The sequence below is a fragment of the Tenrec ecaudatus genome, chromosome 1 (assembly GCF_050624435.1).
Source record: "Tenrec ecaudatus isolate mTenEca1 chromosome 1, mTenEca1.hap1, whole genome shotgun sequence".
NCBI lineage: Eukaryota > Metazoa > Chordata > Mammalia > Afrosoricida > Tenrecidae > Tenrec > Tenrec ecaudatus.
Window position 1 is genome coordinate 4,675,490 of NC_134530.1, and position 19,298 is coordinate 4,694,787.

Consider the following 19,298-nt stretch of genomic DNA (forward strand, 5'->3'; position numbering starts at 1 on the left):
AACTGTATCAGGGGTATGATAGGTGCAATTGTACGGTTATGATATATAAAGATCACAGTAAAGTCATAGAGAATGAGCGAGATAATAGAAGAGAAGGTAAAATAAAGGCGTCAGACACATTTCATCGTAGTATGCTCACCTCCTGAACAGCCATGATCTCAGCAGCCAGGTCTGAGCACAGACAGGGCAGGAGGGTCTCTGCTCTTTATTTCTGCCAAGGCCCATATATCCTCAGGGGGCGTGACTACAGGTAACCACACACGTCACCGGAAGGGGCTGTACAATAGGCATATACATCACAGGAAGAGGATGCACAATAGCCATAAGTGTGACCAGAAGGGGAGGAGCTAGGGGTGTACGAGAGGAGGGGGAGGGACTAGGGGTAGACATGTGACAAGAAGAGCGGACCCCAGACTCAACATGGCAGCCTGACCTTGGTGATCCCTGAGTGGGCTCGACCTCCATGGGCTCTCCTTCAGGGAAGCAACCCACTATCCTCATTGGTAGGGAGTGGGCCCTACTTAGGGTGGGGCAGATTCCAGTCTGATGGCTCTAGATGGCTGATAACCCCCAGGGAGAATAAACTCTGACCTGCTTTCGTTGACCTCCAAGTGGACAGTCATTTACCATGTGTAGCAAGCTGCATCTTAGTTTGGCATACTACATTTGGGGGAGACAACTTGGGAGAAATCCCGCAATGAGGGAGTCTGGGAAGGTTTCTCTGAAGAAAGTGTCAGATCTCTCTCGTGGGAGAAATGTACCTCGGTCCTTGGCTTCACTGGAGAAAGAATTCACTCCGAAGCCTGGATCATAATGCAAGTGAGTTTCATGAAAGGTAAAGAAACTTCAGGTTTGCAGGGACACCTCAGGGCCCCTCACACCTGCACGTGGAGTCCTGAGGCCAGAGGAGATCACTGCATGGCCTCCGAGGAGAATTGAGAAGCAGAAGGAGCTGCAGGCGCTGGAGTCTGACTTTTCAAGTCCTCCGCTGGGAGGCGTGGCCAATGATCCTGGTCGACTCCATTGGCTGCATTGAATTCACATGACCCACATGGGCCAATCCAGGTGTAACGCCCACCTAGGTGTACCACCATTCCTGGCCGGAAGCCCGCACCTCTGATCATGCGCAATGGGCGCCCCAGTCCCTGTGCTACCTAACAGAAGCACGAAGTGGTCCCACCAAGTGCCCTGTCTGTAGACTTCACTCAGAGCCCTGCCCTGACCTCACTACGCAGAGATGTCTGTTATAGAATCCACAGAACCTGTGTATCAGGCGAGAGGGTGGGTGCTGATGAGGTGAAAGACAGTCTTGAGCTGGGGGGTTATTAGGGATCCTGCAGGCGGTGGGAGGGGAGGGCTATGCCATCAGAGGCCAGGAAAGGGAGACAAGAGGGCTGTAGTCAGAGAAGGAGCTGTGAGAAAAAAGCAGAGGTTAGAAAGGTGGAGCTACAAGCCACGGGTGCTGGTGGCCTCTCCATTGAATCCATGCTCATTTTATAGGCTAGAATGCCACCCCCAGAGCCACATCTGACCTCTGACCTCCCGGAGGATGAGCAATAAATGGGTGTCACTTGAAGCCAATTACGTTTCCAGTGATTTGTTCCAACAGTAACAGCGAGCTCATCTCCCATCTGAAGCCTCACCCTCCCATCACTTTGCATGCCGAGCCCTGATTCACTGCTTCCGTCTTTGGGAGCCCTGGTGGCACAGTGGTTGTGTGTTGGACTGTTAACCTGGAGGTCAGCAGTTCTAAACCACCAGCAGCCCTGTGGGAGAAAGGAGAGGGTCTCTACTCCTGTGGACTCTACAGGGAAGAGAGTCACAGTCTGGGGAACCCATGGGGACAGCTCTCTGTCCTAGAGGGGCGCTGTGAATTGGATTGACGTGATGGCGTTGTGTCTTTTCTTTTTGTTGCTGTAATGGACTCCGTCATTGGAAATACCTTTGTTGTTCCGACAGTATAAATGGTGACTAGAGCGCCCTAATGGTGCTTGATTGCTAATGGAAAGGTTGGCAGTTCGAACCCACCTGTGGCAGTCTGATCTTATGAAAATATCAGCCCTTGGACAATTAGTGTGTGTGGGGGGGGCAGATCTTACCATGTTCGATATGGGGTTGCCTTGGGTTGGAATTCAAGGGGAGGGTGGTGAGTTTTGGAATTGGTAACTGTCTACAGTGCGAGCAATGCAGGATCTGCTTCCAGGTCCCAGAGCAGGGGGAGCTCCTGAGCCCCTGCCCCTGCCATGGCTGCCATGGCTCTGTGGGCCGCACACATCAGCCCTGCCTCATCCTCTGGATCAGCGAGAGGGGCTCCTGGAGCTGTGAGCTCTGCTACTGGCAATCAGCACCAAGAACCCGCCATCTCCCTGACCATCCTCGAGAAGGTCCAGATCACAGCCATCGTTCTGCGCTCTCTCTTCCTCGCTGCCAGCATCTCCTGGCTCATCTGGTCCTCGCTCAGCCCTTTAGGCAAGTGACAAGGGCAGGACTTGGTCTTTCAGATCTGCTACGGCATGCATGGCTTTATGGATGTCGTCGGCATAGGTCTCGTTGTCCACGAGGGCTCCTCGGTCTACTGCATCTTCAAGTGTTGGCAGGCAGTGAACCAGCAGTGAAAGGTCCTGAATTATGACCAGACTAAAGATATAGGAGGAGACGCAGGGACAAGGACGGCTGGGAACCCAGGCCCCAGGACCTCACAGACAGGCCCCCCCTCTGGGGCCACCAGCCGTCCCCCAGCTGCCCAGTGCATGTGGACACTCTTGCCTCAGCACTGTGGTTGCACAATCCTGCACCTCCTTGGACAGCTGCGGCTACCAGATGCCCGTTCCAGCTCCCATTCTGGCTGTGGGGTGGTCATGAGGGTCACCACGGGCAAAGTGGATGCCAGAAGCAGGGACCTTGAGTCAGTGTGTCGGCCAGAGATGAGTTCTCCTGGCCTTGGGCTGCACTCCTGGCTGCAGGCACTGCCTGGACGAGGCAGCTGGGGCGCGTGTACTGCCCCCACTCCAGAGGGAGGCTCTCTGCAGCCAGCCTCAAGCTGGAGACATTACTGGGCCTTGACTGCGCACTGGGTGCCATCCAGTCCTGACAGCCCCGCACACGGGGGGCAGCAGGTGGGCAGGTGGGCAGAGCAGCTTTGCTTCCCTGGAGGAAACCATCTTTACCTCAGCTCCTAGGGCCTCCAGGCCCCCAGCTCTCTCGCAGTGACCTGGTGAAGGGGGGGGGGCATGCCAGAAGACCTGGGTTGTAGATCCTCCACTCCCCACCCCACAGCCACTGGGCATCTGGCCATATGACTCACATCCACTGACCTCCCGTTCCCTGCATGAGGACTGGGGTAGGGGAGGGATGGACTTCCCCCTGCTCCTCCCCCATTGCATGGGGGAGGACATAAAGAATCATTTATATGCAAAAAAAACCAAAACAGATGGAAAACGAAAAAAACAAAACAGATGGAAAACGTAGGGATCAACCAGACTGTAGCTGTGGAAAGAGACAGTAGGGCAGATCCATCATGGGACCAGTACAGACAGAATGCTCCTTAGAAGCTGGGAGATTTTGTCTCGCGTGCTTTGAATATGCTATTAGGTTGGTATGGGTTCAAATAAGTGACAGCCACTGTAACGTCTTGGTCATTTAGAAGCGTCTTTATTCGGTTATAACGGACTGCTAGAACAGCTATTCTTTGATTGCAGTCCCGAGCCGACATTTCAGTCCATCTCTAAAGACAAAAACCTCCTTTATCCTTTGGCTAAGACTTAAGCAAATGTGGACAGCAGCAGAAAGTTAAATTAATGTTACTATTCTATACATTTAGTGAGCGGGACAGGGTACTGCATGGATTATAACTACCTGATTCCTGGTTACAAAGTCAAAAGAACAATGTAGCCGTCTTCCTCCTTAGGATAGTGGTATCACCTGCCGCCCCCCCTCCCCCTCAAAAGAAACAATGTTATTAATCACAATGTTCTGATCTTGAGGACATTCTAAAATCAATCCCTAGTGGGACTTTCCAAGATGGGAGTGGGGGGGTGGGGGGGAAAGGAGGCAGGTCATTCAGGAGCTAACAAAAATGGAGTTTCTCGTCTGCCTTAAGAAGAGACCAGTCTTTGGAGGAAGGACATCATGCTTGGTTAAAGAGAGAGTAAGTTAAGAGAGAAAAAGACCGTCAGATAGATAGATTGGCACAGTGATTGCAACTAAGAATTCCTGGGAAAGCAGAAATTTTATCAAACTTGTTCTCCAGTGAGTCTCGGTAACTGAGCATAAAAGTTGATGGAGAATACACATTTGTGAAGGGGAAAAGGATACTGGGGGAGCAGTAAATGGGGGAGAGGTGCATACTACACAGGGAGTCCTTTTAATCTATTTAAATGTTTCATTGTGAATTAGGTGGAGGTTTACAGAACGTTCACAGTGACCCTGTAGGACAGGGTAGAACTGCCCATGTGGTTTTCCCAAGACAAAATCTTTTTTTTTAAACATTTTATTTGGGACTCATACAACTCTTATCACAATCCATACATACATCAATTGTATAAAGCACATCTGTACATTCTTTGCCCTCATCATTTTCAAAGCATTTGCTCTCCACTTAAGCCCTTTGCATCAAGTCCTCTTTTTCCATCCCTCCCCACTCCCCCTCCCTGATGAGCCCTTGATAATTTATAAATTATTATTTTGTCATATCTTGCCCTGTCCGGCATCTCCCTTCACCCCCTTTTCTGTTGTCCGTCCCCCAGGGAGGAGGTCACATGTAGACCCTTGTAATCGGTTCCCTCTTTCCAATCCACTCACTCTCTACCCTCCCCGTATCGCCCCTCACACCCCTGGTCCTGAAGGTATCATCCGCCCTGGATTCCCTGTGCCTCCAGCTCCTATCTGCACCAGTGTACAATCTCTGCTCTAACCAGACTTGTAAGGTAGAATTCGGATCATGGTAGTTGCGGGGGTGGGGGTGGGGGAAGCATTTAGGAACTGGGGGAAAGCTGTATTCTTCATCGGTGCTACATCGCACCCTGACTGACTCATCCAAGACAAAATCTTTATGGAAGTTGAAAGCCTCGTCTTTCTGTCAAGGAGTGGAGCTAGTTTCAAGCCGATGACGTTTAACCACTAAACCACGAATGACCTCGATGGTAGTGCTTTTTCTGTTCAGTAATTTGTTCACACTTTGTTTCATATCATTGATTGCAATATTTCATCACCTAGCCCACTTCCTCCTGGCATTTCCTGTTTCCATTCCTTCCCACCTAACTTCTCTGAACTTTTCAACAATAACGTTGAGTAAATTATGCCCTTCTATCTCAAATGGTTGATTAATCTAAGGTGTGTGTCCCTTATAAAAGGTAAAACGCAGGCAGACAATAAAGGGACTTTTGGAGATGGAGCTCTGGTAAGGTATAGTATAGCGGTCATGTGTTACGCTGGATCTGCAAGGTGGACAGGTGGAAACCACCCGTCACTGCAGGAGCAAGACAGGGCTTTCTGGTGTCACAAAAAAATTAGTCTCAGAAATCCACACGGGCAGTTCTACCCTGTTCTATAGGGTCACAGTGAGCCGGCGGCCGTGGTTTTAGTTCATAATCTTTAAATTTATGGCTGCCTCGTGAATAGGCCTGGAGTGGGGCATCCATGATATTCCTTTGCTCGTGGGAATTGTCTCCGTCCACAAGTGATTCCTAAAAAATATATTCATGACGTGAAAGAATTAACAGCAGGAAGTGTCGCGGTTCACAGCCAAGTCAACAGTTTAAAAAGGTTATGGAACCCCACTGGGAGGAGCTGATGCCAGGGGCTTAATGGAGATCAAATGTTTTGAGAATGATGAGGGCAGGCAATGACTGTACAAATGTGCTTTACACAATTGATGTATGTATGGATTGTGATAAGAGTTGCATGATCCCGTAATAAAAATGATTCTTAAAAATTTTTAAAAAGAACCCCATTGGGCACAGCGTCCTCTGGGAACCTCTACAACAGAGGACACCTCCCCGGGAACCTTCGTGCGGAGCTATGGAAGTGGCAAACCGGAACAACAAAAGGCAGGACTCGGGCTTTGAGAGGCGGGAACAAGAGCCAATGGAAACAGAAGGCGGTGCAAGCTACAGCCAATAGTACATCGGCGGAAGTACGTAACCGGAAGTGTCCTGCTGCCCGTGGAAGTGCGATTAAAAACCAAGCCTGATCCGTCCTCTGGTGCTTGTGAGCCGAGAAACAGGCCGAGATGTCGGAGCGAAAAGTTTTGAACGTAAGTGCTGGGTGGGGAAGACGTTCTTTCTTTTTCCCCCAACGGTGCGATTGACAAATAAGTTACAGCTCATCTAATTCAGTGGGGCTTTCTGGGTGACACCCCTCGCAGCCTCGCTACAGCTGGGCTTTCGGTAGCCTGCAGTCCTTTAACCTGTCCCGGGGAGGCCCTTCCCCAACCACCTCTGGAAGGCGGGGCTTCCTTGCTCTTCCCAATCGTCTTTCTTGGGCGCGGGAGGGGGGTCGGGCGCGCTGTTGCGTAGCGGCAGGGGCTGCAGCGTGCCCAATCACTGCCTGGAGGCGGACCCTTCGGGGTTACCTAAGCAGTCCCTGATTGGATTGCCGAAGGGAAGTCGCCAGTCGCCTTCCTGAAGGCGGGGCTTCTTGTGAAAATATTGACACACCTTCGCCTTCTGGGAGGGACTCCTGTAAGCCACGCCCAGCCAATCGTGAGCCCGGGAGTTAGATTTTTGCCTGTCTTTTCGTTCAATTAGTCGGCCAGGCAACTGACCCCTTGTTTGGCATCTCTTGTTGAGGAGTCGCTTCTGACTCGGGACCCCACGTAGAACGCCCCTCTGGGTTTTCTTGGAGAGCAAATCGCCAGGCCTGTCTCTCACGAAGCTGCTGGTTGAGTTCGAATGACCCCACCTTTCAGGAGAGCTGAGTGCTTAATTTTTCCGCCAGTGGAGCTCCTTTCCATAATTTGTTGTTGTTTGTAGTTAATGCTGTTGGTTCAGTGGCAACCCATAGCGACCCTGTGCATCACACAGGAAACACTTCCTGGTCCTGTGCCATGGTCACAATTGTCTCTCTTCATAAGCCCATTGTTGCAGCCACTGTGTCCCTCCGTTTTGTCGAGGGCCTTCCTCTGTTTCACTGCCCCTCTGCTTTACCAAGCATGATGTCCTTCACCAGGGCCATCTCCTGACAGCATGTCCAAAGCATGTAAGACAAAGTCTGGTCATCTTGCCTCTCAGGAGCACTCTGGCCAGACTTCTTCCAAGACAGATCTGTTTGTCTCTTTGGCATGTCATGGTACTCTTTTAAAAAAAATCGTTGTATTAGGGGCTCATACAACTCTTACCACAATCCATACATACAGCAATTGTGTAAAGCACATTTGTACCTTCATTGCCCTCATCGTTCTCAAAACATTTGCTCTCCATGTAAGCCCCTGGCATCAGCTCCTCATTTTTCCCCCTCCCTCCCCGCTCTCCCCCCCACATACCACGGTACTTTCAGCGTTCAAAGGCATTGATACTTAGGTGCTGACTAGTTGGTTCCAGTTCACAGCGACCCACTGAGCAACAGAACAAATACTGCTGGTCCTGCGCTGTCCTCACCATCCTTAGGTTTGAGCCCCCTTTTGCAGTCACTGTGTCACTCCGTCACGTTGAAGAGCTTCCTCCTTTTTGCGAATCCTCCGTAGCTTACAAGAAACCGTGGTGCCGTCATGGTTACAAGTTAGGCTGCTCACCTAACCTAACCACGATCAACACTTTGACCCCAACAGCCGCTCAGCAGGTGAGAGAGGGCGCTCTGCTCTGGTAAAGAGGCCGCTCTCACTCTGTCCTGTGTGCTCAGTGTGGGTCAGAATTGACTTGACGGCTGTGAATTTTTTTTTTCATCTATAACTATTACTGCTCTGTCACCAGGGAGTCCTAGTGGTGCTTTCTGGTGAGGCATGGGCTGCTAATCCTGTGCGTCCTTCCCCTACAGAAATACTACCCACCAGACTTCGACCCCTCGAAGATCCCCAAGCTCAAGCTACCCAAGGACCGGCAGTATGTGGTGCGGCTGATGGCCCCCTTCAACATGAGGTGAGTCCCCACCGGGCATGTGACTAGTCCGGGCTGCTCCTGGCCCCTGTAGTTGGAGTATGGGGTACACCTGATGGCCCCGTCAACATGAGGTGAGTGGCCTGTGGTTCCAGCATCCACAGCTCAGACAGGGCACTAGTTGGGACTGCTCCAAGCCTCCCTGCCCTGGCTTCTGTAGAAGGAACCCTGGGGGCATAGTGATTACACTTGCCTGCTAACCTAGAGCTCATTGGCTCAAACCCACCAGCTTTCTTCCAAGATTTCCAGGCGTGGAAATCCACAGGGGCCTTCTACCTGCTCCTGCAGGGTCGCTGAGTCAGCACGGACCCAGTGGCAATGGGTCGGTTTTTCCACTTATATATAAAGAGAAAAAATTATCAAGAAAATCGCTCAGACTATAGTAGAAGCCGACAAACCCACTCCAGTTCAACTTTATGGGACAGATATTAAGCCAGATGCTTTTCCTAACCTCATAGCAAGGGGTGCTGATGAGCCCAGGATTGAAAGGGAAACCCTGGGCTGCAGAGACAGATGACTCCAGGGTTGGCAGGTCAGATAGCAAGCTGCTAATGGCTCCTGGAATAGGAGGGGGCAGTACAGCAGGCCACTAGCTCAAGCCCAGGCTCCTGACCCAGAAAAAAAGGCAAGTAAGTGTCTCTATGGTCTCCACTTACATAGAAGTTGGCCACACCCCCTAGAAAAGCCTTTGGACTGTATGAGGGATCTGACTGAGAACACGGGTTGCATGTCCCCTCTCCCCCCAGGCCTTCAACTGGCTGCTCAGAGCAGCCCCCATTGTTGCAGCAACCCAATCCTAACAGGACTTATAATGACTCAGACCCCTCAGGAATGAAGGTCTGGGTCACCCCGCCAGGCCAAAAACCACAGCCAGATGAGGTGCTTGCTGAGGGCAAAGGTAATACAGAATGGGTAGCAGTAGAAGGCAGTTCTACCTATCAATTACGACCACGTGATCAATTGCAAAAGCGAGGCTTGTAATTGTCAATGTATTTTCTTTGTATGTGATTATTGCATATATTTCCTTTGTTTAAGTATGCTATATCAGATATAATTTGACTCTATGTTTTCATTTACATGTATGATAGATGATTGATGATAAGTATAAGTGTGATTTCATTAATATCTGGAAATTATATAAGTATGTATGGGTAAAGAATTGCGTACAGGTGCCAGGTTGGCAAGGGGTGGATTGCTGTAGTTTATTGTGCCAACCTGGCCGATAAACACAAGTAGGATTAACTAAAGGGCAGAGGGATAAATGGCTTGCTTGTTCTGTGCCTCAGTTTAAAGGAGTACACTACCTGTGGGATGCCTAGCCCGTGGACTGTGTCACTGTAAGGTGAGGTCCCTTCAAGCCCACACGATTGGAATGTTCATCTCTGGAGCTGGGGACTGACAGTTGATGACAGTTGGGGACCTGCTTTGCTGTTTGCTGCCTGGATATATATAGCCCAGCTCTCTCTACAGAAGGGGACTGGCAACTGGCAGCTCTCAAGCCTTAAAGGACTGCTAGTGTCTCACTGCTAGTGTCTCACTGTTATAATTTAACTGTGAATTTCTTGTATTATCTATCTGTATATAATTTAATGGTTCATTTCTTGAATTATATATCTATCTTTATAAATATATTTATATATATTTACTAGCAATCTGGTTTGTCTCTCTAGAGAACCCTGTCCAACACAGAGGTCACCACCTGTGTTAGGTCATAGCTGCAAAGCATTGGCCATTCTGGCCCGGCCATGTTGACACACAAGCTAACTATTACGTCAGGGTCGGTCCCTTGGGGCCTTGCTCAAGCGTTCCACCATGGTGCCTGGGCCCCATCCGTCCTTCCTGGTCTCCTGGTGATGGACTGCCCTGAGGCTCCGCTCCCGATCGACCAGTGAGTGCAAGGAAGATCCTGACTTAACCGCACATTTCCGCTCAGACAACAAGCATAGTTTTGTCCCCCACAACAGGGCTTTTGCCTGATCTCTCCCCAAGCCTGCTTCTCTGCCGAGAACACCCCAGAGGGCCCTCCCCTCTCCTGCCCAGCCCCCTTCACTCCCCCTCCTTCGGGACCTTGAGGATTACGATATCTTACCAATTCCAACCCGCGCGGTTTAGTTGTTCACACTAGAGAGCATCTGACACTAGGTAAGAGCCCTGGTGGCATAATGGGTTACATTTCATGCTGATTCCTGAAAGCTCAGCAGTTCGAAACTACCAGCCGCTCTTCGGGAGAAAGATGAGGCTGTCTGCTCCTATAAAGATACAGTCTAGGGAACCCAGACCCTGCGAGCCAGAATCGGCACAGTGTGGTGAGGTGCTATCTCTGTTAGCCATCGGAGAGCCCCCCTGGTTGGCACAGAGGGGGCAGCACGCCATGGTCAGCCAAAGGGCTGGTGGGGGTTCAAGCCCACCAGCATGGCCTGGGGAAAAAGGCCTGGCAATCTGCTTCTGAAAGGCCCCAGCCTTGGCAGCCCCATGGAGCAGGGACACAGGGTCCCAGTGAGGCAGAGTCTGCCCAAGAGCAGCCAGGGTGACGTCAGCCCAGGGACGCATGCTGGTATGCTGGGGCCTGGCCCGTGTTCCCTGCTGGCTCTCTGCTGCTCGTGCATGTGCTTATTCAGCAGGCACCGCCGGGTCTCCCTGTGGGCACCTGGGACCCGCTGAGGACAGGACAGAGTCCCTGTGCTCCTGGGCCAGTGTTTACTGGGGAGTGGGGAGGATGAGCAAGCCTTCAAGTGGGTTTGTGCCAGACGTGAAGCAGGCAGGGGAGAGAGGGGCTGTGTGGGTGGTGGTGGGGAGGGCAGATGAGTAGGGACATAACAGGTGATCCGGAGAAGGCCCGAGGAGCTGCCCAGGTTCCCTGACTGCGGGAACTGCAAGGACAAAGGCCCTGAGGCAGGATCAAGCTGGGAACAGGCTGATGGCAGGCGTGCTGGGGTCAAGGGACAGCTCAGGGTGGCAGGTGCCTGACTGCTCCAGCATGGCTCACTGCCAGGAGCCCATCCCTCTGGATGGTCCAGGCTGGCTCCCCATGCCTGGTGGGAACAGAGCAGGGAAGTGAGTGTCATGGTAGGAGGAAGCGAGCCCGGGGTGCCATGCCAGCGTGCAGAGACAGCCCCGCCCCTGCCCCCAGGTGTAAGACGTGCGGAGAATACATCTACAAGGGCAAGAAGTTCAATGCGCGCAAAGAGACGGTGCAGAACGAGGTCTACCTGGGCCTGCCCATCTTCCGCTTCTACATCAAGTGCACACGCTGCCTGGCAGAGATCACCTTCAAGGTAGGACAGACAGCCAGGCCCGGCCTGCCTCCGCAGCCCCGGATCCTCGTGCGACTGGGAAAGCCTCTGATCAGAATTGGAGGAGGGGCTATTGCGGCGTCACTTTTAAAGGCAGAGAGCTGGAAGCAGCCCAGTCAGTGTACAAGACAGGACTAGTCGCTGTGAAAGGAGACATGTTGGGCTGTTAGCCACAAGGTCAGCAGTTCTATACCACCGGCTGCTCCACAGGAGAAAGATGAGGCTTTTTAGTGCGGTAAAGAGCTATGGCAGTCGACTCTTTCCTATGTGGCAGCTGTGAGTCGAAATCGACTCCAGGACAGGGAGCTTTGTTTTTCAGTTGCTATCAAGCAGTTGGAATCTGCTTGATGGGGTGTGAGTTTTCAGCTGAACAAATGGTTCCACAGTGGAACGTTATGCAGGGAGTAAAAGTCAGAGCTCTGCTTCCTTACTAGTGGACACTGAATTCACCTTAAATGTAGCTAGGCATCGGAACTCGCTCGAGAGACCCCTAGGTGGTGCTTACCTACTCCCCAAAAGATTGGCAATTTTCAAATCCCGCAATAGCACCACGGGAGAAAGGTGTGGCGACCTTCCTTCACCAAGCAAGCCCCACGGAGCAGTCTGAATGTGGTGCTTGAGGTCACCATGACGCAGAAGCAGCTAATGACGTTTTTGTTTTGTATCTTAAGAAACTCGAAATTGCAGTATTTTTACAAGGCTGGACACAACCATCACCACTGCCTAATCTAGAACATGATGGTCACCCCGAAAAGGAACCCTGGATCCATCAATTATCCCAACTCCATACCTACTGCCACCTTGCCAATTCCAACCCAAAGCAACCCTATGCCACTGCCAGGGCTTTTGGACTTTTGAAAGCGACCCTGTCTGGTTCTCCAGTGGCCTGGACAGTGGTACAGTCCATGGTCAGTAAAAGTGTTAACGGGGCAGACAGCCTCAGCCTTCTGCTCTGGAGCGGCTGGTGGGTGTGAACTGGGACCCTGCAGCACAGCACGGGGCAGCTCCCGGGGGCCTCGCCTTTCTCCTGTGGCAGGGCACTTAACCCACTGCACCACCAGCTTCCTTGTCCCCACCGGCACTCACCACCCGCCCTTCTCTTCCCAGCCACCAAGCCGCTTCTCGTCCCTGGGGATTTGTCCTTGGTGTCTGATAAGCACAATAGAGCACACTGCAGACACACAATCAGGGGTAGAAAATGTTATTTTTTTTAATCACGAAAAGGAAGGAGGTGTTAAAAAAGGGGGTGGGGGTGGGGCCAGAGGCCCATGCCCAAAACATTCCAAGGTCTCGGCCAGTTTTCTTTGCAAAGATCTTGAGGGTGAGCGTGAGCGTAGAGGGAGGTGGGTGGCAGGGCCAGCGGCCAAGCGTGGGTCTTCAAGCCCAAGATCAGGAGGTGGAGGGTGGGGGGGGGGCTGAGGAAGAATGAGCCTTCCCGGCCGGAGCAATGAGATGGGAACAGACAGCTGTCCTGGAGAAGGCCTCCGCCATACCTTGCCCTTCCCTTGCCAGACAGACCCCGAGAACACGGACTACACGATGGAGCACGGAGCCACGCGGAACTTCCAGGCGGAGAAGCTGCTGGAGGAGGAGGAGAAGAGGGTGCAGAAGGAGCGGGAAGACGAGGAGCTCAACAACCCCATGAAGGTGAGGCAGGCGGCTGAAGCCGGGGTGCGGGGCCGGGCTGCAGAGGGGCTGCCCACATGCTGAGCCCCGGCCTGGGCCCGCAGGTGCTGGAGAACCGCACCAAGGACTCCAAGCTGGAGATGGAGGTGCTGGAGAACCTGCAGGAGCTGAAGGACCTGAACCAGAGGCAGGCGCACGTGGACTTCGAGGCCATGCTGCGGCAGCACCGGCTGTCGGAGGAGGAGCGGCAGCGGCAGGAGCAGGAGGAGGACGAGAGGGAGCTGGCGTGAGTGTGGTGTCCCTCCCTCCACTCCCCACCCCCAACCCCACACACTCGGGGCTCCTAGTGAGTGAGGCAGGCACGGCTTCCCTGTGAGTGAGGCTGACAGAGCAGGCCGTCCATTTTACAGTCAGCGCCTCGCTTTTACCTCCCTGCTCTCAGTCCCTCTCCCTTCCTCCCCTAGCCTGATCCTCTGAACGCAGTCCTGGGGTAAAGGCTGCCCTCGTCTCTTGTGGCCCCTGACCTCAAGCGTGATGAAGGGCCGTGCTGGCTCCTGCTCTCCCCGAGTCCTGTGTGTGCGCTCTGTCCGGGTCCTCCTAGAATCATAGCAGGGGTGCACTGAGCTGCTAGCCACAAGGGCAGCAGTTTGAACCCGCTGGCTGCTCTGCAGGAGCGCGGGAAGCCTCTGTATTCCTGTGAAGTTTCAGCCTCAGACCCACGCGGGCGGTTCTGTCCTGCCCCACAGGCTCACTGTGGGTTGGAATGGATTCAATAACAGGCTGGTGAGGGATCCAGGACCTCCCTTCTAATGGCACCCTTGTCGGAGCAGTGGGTAGGGGGAGCCAGGCACCATCTCCTCTGGTCGCAGGGTCGTGGAGACTGGTATCCACTTGGCCCATCAGTCTGTGAACTTGTTGCTCCCTGCCTGTCCGCCTCCCTCACTCTTCTTTCCTTCTCACGGGAGAGACCAATGGTTGCACCTTAGATAGCTGCTCACACGCTTTCAAGACCCGAGGAGACTAGAGCCGTTTCTCCTCAATGCTGGGGGCTGGGAGCCCAAGGCAGGATCTTGGCTGAGCCGATTCCGTCCCCGAACCTCTCCTGAGTTCCTTGTGTCTGCTGGTGACCCCTGGCGTCCATCCCCCATGTGTACCCCTGAGTCTGCCCTGCTCCTTTTGCGCCTTGAGAGGGATCCCATGTAGGAGCCCCCCTGCTCCCCCACCCCTGCCCTAAGGGACTTCGTGAGCGTGAGGAGAGAAAACCCCTTTTCCAAGCAGGGCCCAGTTGGCCAGGGTTGGGGGAGGGCCTCAGCAGTGTGTGTTTGGGAGGGGCGCATTCTATCCAGGAGTCCCCTCTGCATGGACACCTGGCGTCTGAGTCAGGTTCCCCAGTGCTATGTGGCCATGCCCTGGGCACCTCGCCACAGCCCAGGTGTCTGGCCTGAACATATGGCAGGTGGGAGTTAGGCAAGGCCAAGGAGCCCCAGCCTGGCCGAGCCCCATGTCCTTGAGCTGCTCTCTGCAGACAAGGAGATCTTGGAAGAAAAGTGGGATCTGTAGGACCCGGGTTGCACTGGGGTGTGGTGGGGCAAGGTGGGCCGTCCCCTGCAGGGCCTGTCCTCAGCCTAGGGTCCATCTGCAGGGTCCTGCTGGAGGAAGCAAGGACGCGGCGCCTGTTGGATGACTCGGACTCAGAGGATGAGGCTGCCCCTGCCCCGCCCCGGCCCACCGCCCCACCCCGGCCCACTGCCCGGCCCCGGCCCACCGCCATCCTGTACGAGGTGAGCAGGCTGCCCAGCTCCGGCAGGAGGTGACTGAGGCCAGGACGATCCAAGTGCAGACAGGCCCAGTGCCCCAGGCCAAATGTGGGGCCCTGGTGGCACCGGGATCAAGCCTCAGACTCCTTGTGGGGGGTCAGCAGTTTGACCCCACCAGTAACCCCACAGGAAGAAGATGGGCTTTCTGCACCCCCCCTCCACCCCCTGAAGATTGGCAGCATGGGCAGTTAGTCCTCCTCTGCCCTGGGGGCGTTTCCAGTCGTGGATAGGGCAGAGGGTTTGGCTGCTGTTTGTGGAAGATGAAAGGTCGCAGGCCACACTCCAGGAAGCACTCCAACCGGACCAGGGTTGTGATGGGAGGGAGGGGCCCCAGATCCCATCAAACCAAGTCTTTGAGGAGGGTGGGGGACAGGTGTGCCCCATCAGCGTGTTAGGAGGAGACAGGTGGCCAGATGTCTGAGTGCCAAGCCCAGTGTGGAGAGGAGAGTTCAAGGGGAGCTCAGAGGGGGGGCACTGCAGAGACCCTTCTGTTCGGAGACCAGAGATGAAGTTGGACCTGGGGATCCCACCCCTGTGTCCCCCATTACTCCACAGCCCCCGAAGGCCAAGAGGAGGGTGGAGAGCTGGGAGCGGAGTGTGGGCAGCCTGGGTGGCAGGACTCAGCTGGCGGACCTGGTGGTCGTGAAGAAGACTGCGAACAACAGCAGCCAGCAGGGCCTGAGGGCACCCGTCCCCGGTGAGCCCCTCCCACCGCCTGGCCACCCATGAAGGAGCTCCGCTGCTGAGCCCCCGTACAGATGCTGGGAGACCCCCTGGGACTGCTCCCTGGAGCAGGGGAGGAGGGATGGAGCTTGCTTTGCATCCTTTCTTTTTATTTATTTTAAGTGACCAATACTTAAAAGCCACCCAGCCAGTCATGCCCTCCCTACTCCCCCCCCCCAGATGCTGCACAGAGCAGCCAGGGGGCCAACCCTGCACCCCAGACGCCAGGTGCCTCCTCGCTGAGCCTGCTGGCAGCCTACTCCGACAGCGACGGGGGCAGTGACTGAGCGGCTGCAGCAGGTGTCCAGCTGGCGGGCTGTGAACAGGACCGGACAGCAGTGCAGGTTGCTGCCCTGTGGAGCAGGCGTCCGAGCAGAAGTGGACATGAATCGTACTAAGTAAAGGGACTCGATGCCACGTCCCTGTCGCCGCTGTTGACTGCCATCCATGTGGCCTTGGCTCCTGCAGTCCGGTGTACACCAGAGGCACTGCCCACTGCCCAGTTCTGCACTCACCCCACCCCAGGGTGGCACGTGCTCAGGCCCAGGGCCCTGTGGGGCTTGCTCACCTCTCGTCAGTGGCCAGTCCCCAGGCCTTTCCCCCCTCCGAGAGGCCAGTCTGGAAGCGCCAGCATCGGCCCTGGGTGCTGACCCCTCTGTGAGAGAGCTACCCTGGACCCCTGCCCCAGGATGCCTTTCACTTCCTCCCTGCAGAGCCTGCCCTGAGCCCTGAGAGCCAAGTGCCCTGGGCCCCCAAGGAGCCCCCGCTCTGAGGGAGGGGGCACGGGGACAGCCACATGCTGGGTAGCCCTTACTCCCCCTTCCCCACCCCTTCACCCCCCTCTTCACTGCTGACAGTCTCTGCGCCTCTGGCCCCCTCTCCTGTCATCTTGTCCTCCAGCTGTCTGGCCTTATCCAAAGTCAGCATCTCCCCAGGGGCCCCTGACTGTCAGCAAGCTTCAGCGCCCATCCTACCAGCACTCAAAACTCTCCCTCCTGCTCTCTCTCTCTCTCTCTCTCTCTCTCTCTCTCTCTCTCTCTCTCTCCCCCTTTCCTTCCCCTTCCCATCTCAGTCAACCTGACTGCCAGCACACTGGCATGGGGATGGGGGTGGGATTCACCCCTCCTGCCTGAGTCTCACAAAGGGAAACCCACCTCCTGGAGCCTTGGGAGCCCCAGCTTCCCCAGCCTTTGGGGTTGGGAGAGTGCCTCTGAGCCAGCTCTCCACTCTGGGAGCAGTCACGTGTCTTTTCCACAGTGAGGGCCAGGCCCCCAGTTAGTGCCCCAGCTCCCTCCCTGGCACTCCAGCTCTCTGGCCTGGTCTTTGTCTGCTGCTCAGGGTGACCTGCCAGCACCTGGGTCCACTTGCTGACTGTGCCCCGCTCACATCCCAGGGCCTCCCACACTGATCCTGCCTCCTCCACTCCGCAGCCGGCCCCAGCCCAGGGGGGCCCTCAGCAACTGCTACCTTAGGCCAAGAGTAGGATTTACAACACGTTTGGGGAGGGAGGATGCCAGAACGCCCTTGCTTCTCTGCAACTCCCACTGCCTGTGGGCCTAGAGGGCAGGGCCATGTGTCCCCCATCTGGCTGGGGCCCTGGGAGGCTGGCCACATCACTCCCGTCCGGTGAAGGGCCTTGAAGACCAGCCTTGTCCCACCCACCTCACTGGGCATCTGTGAACATAAGCCCATGTGCCCCCCATCAGACCAGGGGCTGCTGAGAGCCGGCCGTGCCCCCGCTATCAGGGTAGGCGTCCAAGTCCAGGTCTCCCCATCAGACCGGCCTTATGAGGGCACGAACACGTTTTGGGAGTTGAGGCTGCTCAGGGCTTCTAAGGACAGAAGCTTCTGGGTAGACACAAGACTGCTTCCCCACCAGACTGGGAGTTCTCGGGCCCTATTGGGGTTACCACTGACCCACACCAGCCCGCCCTGGTACCCCAGCTTCTCCGGTCTCCCATACTTAGAAATTGGGGCACTCCTAATATGTCTCCCAAAGTGGATGGTACCATCCCCCTGGAGGGCCCTGGGATGATGGGGGTGGATATGGGAAGGTGGGCTGAACAAGCAGGTACCTACACTCCATCCTGCATGACAGGCTATAGTACAAAAAACTACTTGCCAAGCTGTGCGGAGTCTTTTTTTAAGCTGAGAAGGGCTGGTTGGCCACATCAGCTTGGGAAGCTGTAGGAGGCAGCGAGGCAGCCCGTATGGATCCGGCATTCGACCAGCAGCCACACAATGTGGTGGTTGACCGGGGACAGGAGTCAAGGCCCCCAGCCTGGCTCGAGCACACCTGCTGTGTGACCCTGGACAGGTGCCTTCTCCGGGTCTCTGGAAAGTGGGTTGATGCAGCCTAAACAGCAGCAGTGCCCTTCCCTGGTGGCTAGCCCCGAGAAATGGAAATACACACATGCTTGTGGCCGCCTGTCCAGTCAGAAGGTGGGAATGAGCCACACGCCCACCCGCGGGCAACTAGCACAGCGAGTCTGAGAGGAGCTAGCCCCTAACAGCGGTCCCCACCTGCCTCATGCTGCGACCCTTTCATCACTGTTAAGTTTGCTACTGTTACAAACTGGGTGACTCCTGTGAAAGGGGCGTTCAACCCCCAAAAGGGTCCCGACCCACAGGTTGGGAACTGCTGCGCTAACAGATCATCACAGGTCCAGTAGGTGCAACTGTGCAGCTATAATACATAAAGATTATAGTAAATCATAGAGAAGAGGAGAAAGTAAAATAAAGGCGTCAGACATGCTTCATAGTAACATGCTCACCTCAGCCTCTCGATGGTCCATGTGGAGGTATAGGAGGAGAGTGGGATCGCCGGAAGGAGCTTTTGTTTAGGTAGCAATTGGTCATGCATACTCTGGAGTTACAAACATTGCAAGGTGGGTGGAATGTGCCTGAGCTCAGGTGAGGAGACAATACCTGTATTGGGGAAGGCATGAGCGGAGGGGGCGGGGGAGGGGTGCCTTGGCAGGAGGAGATCTACAGGGAGACAGAATCAGCTATGCTCTCGCTTTAAGGCAGCACAGCTCTGAAGGGAGAATCTGGGAGCGACGGTTAAAGCAGGATCATGTGCTTGGACTTTAATTTACCAAAGTGGTGTCTTTCCTACGGTGGAATATTAGCTTTCCAGATTCCCTGCCATAACTTGGGGAATCTAGTCTTGGTCACAGTTCCATCAGTGTTAGTTTCTTGCACTCCCATGCACACGATGGAGCCAACCTGGCAGGAAGTGGGTTGTGATGTTCCACTCCCACTGAGGCCACAGCATCTGAATCCACATACCGCACAGAGCCAGTGCTTTCCAGGGCCCGGCGGGTGCTTTTTCTGAGTGGGTGTTGAGGGTCACCTGCAGCCAGCCAGATAATGGCCAAGGTTGCACAAGGTTGGAAGACACTCAGGCCCCCTGCTGTGGGGTCCATACCAACTCGGGGCAAGCCTGTGTGGCAGTAGAACTAACCCTGCGGGTTTCTGAGACTGAATCGCCGAAGGAGCAGACAGCCTCAGCTTCCTTCCCCCAAGCAGCGAGTGGGTTCAATCCCCGACCTTCCCTGTCACTGACTACACCATCAGTGCACCTTTCTTAGGATTCTGATGGTTGTTAGGGGCTATCGAGTAGGGTCTGACTCATCGGGACCTGATGCAGACGTGCAACCCAGAGAGACACTGCTCAGTCCTGCGCCACCCTCCGGTCCCATGCTTGAGCCCACCGCTGCAACCACAGTGCCAATCCATCTCCCTGA

At 54.7% G+C, this 19,298-nt stretch overlaps 1 protein-coding gene and 1 pseudogene across 1 annotated transcript; both read left to right on the top strand.

Moving 5' to 3' along the window:
- The first annotated feature begins 813 nt into the window (after positions 1 to 813).
- On the top strand, positions 814 to 3,091 carry LOC142434577 (E3 ubiquitin-protein ligase MARCHF9 pseudogene; annotated as a pseudogene).
- Positions 3,092 to 6,131: 3,040 nt separating this feature from the next.
- YJU2 (YJU2 splicing factor homolog) lies at positions 6,132 to 18,303 on the top strand. The gene is made up of 8 exons (XM_075545085.1): positions 6,132 to 6,253; positions 7,972 to 8,072; positions 11,221 to 11,365; positions 12,896 to 13,030; positions 13,114 to 13,295; positions 14,652 to 14,790; positions 15,382 to 15,523; positions 15,730 to 18,303. The coding sequence occupies exons 1-8, from the start codon at positions 6,230 to 6,232 to the stop codon at positions 15,834 to 15,836; spliced, it is 975 nt and encodes a 324-aa protein (XP_075401200.1). The 5' UTR covers positions 6,132 to 6,229; the 3' UTR covers positions 15,837 to 18,303.
- The last annotated feature ends 995 nt before the right edge of the window (positions 18,304 to 19,298 follow it).

Excerpts from the sequence above, each read along its gene's own strand:
- YJU2 (XM_075545085.1), top strand. The coding sequence starts at position 6,230 with ATGTCGGAGCGAAAAGTTTTGAAC. Across the intron at positions 8,073-11,220 it reads ATGGCCCCCTTCAACATGAG|GTGTAAGACGTGCGGAGAAT; the intron begins GTGAGTCCCCAC and ends CCCTGCCCCCAG. Across the intron at positions 13,296-14,651 it reads GAGGACGAGAGGGAGCTGGC|GGTCCTGCTGGAGGAAGCAA; the intron begins GTGAGTGTGGTG and ends GTCCATCTGCAG.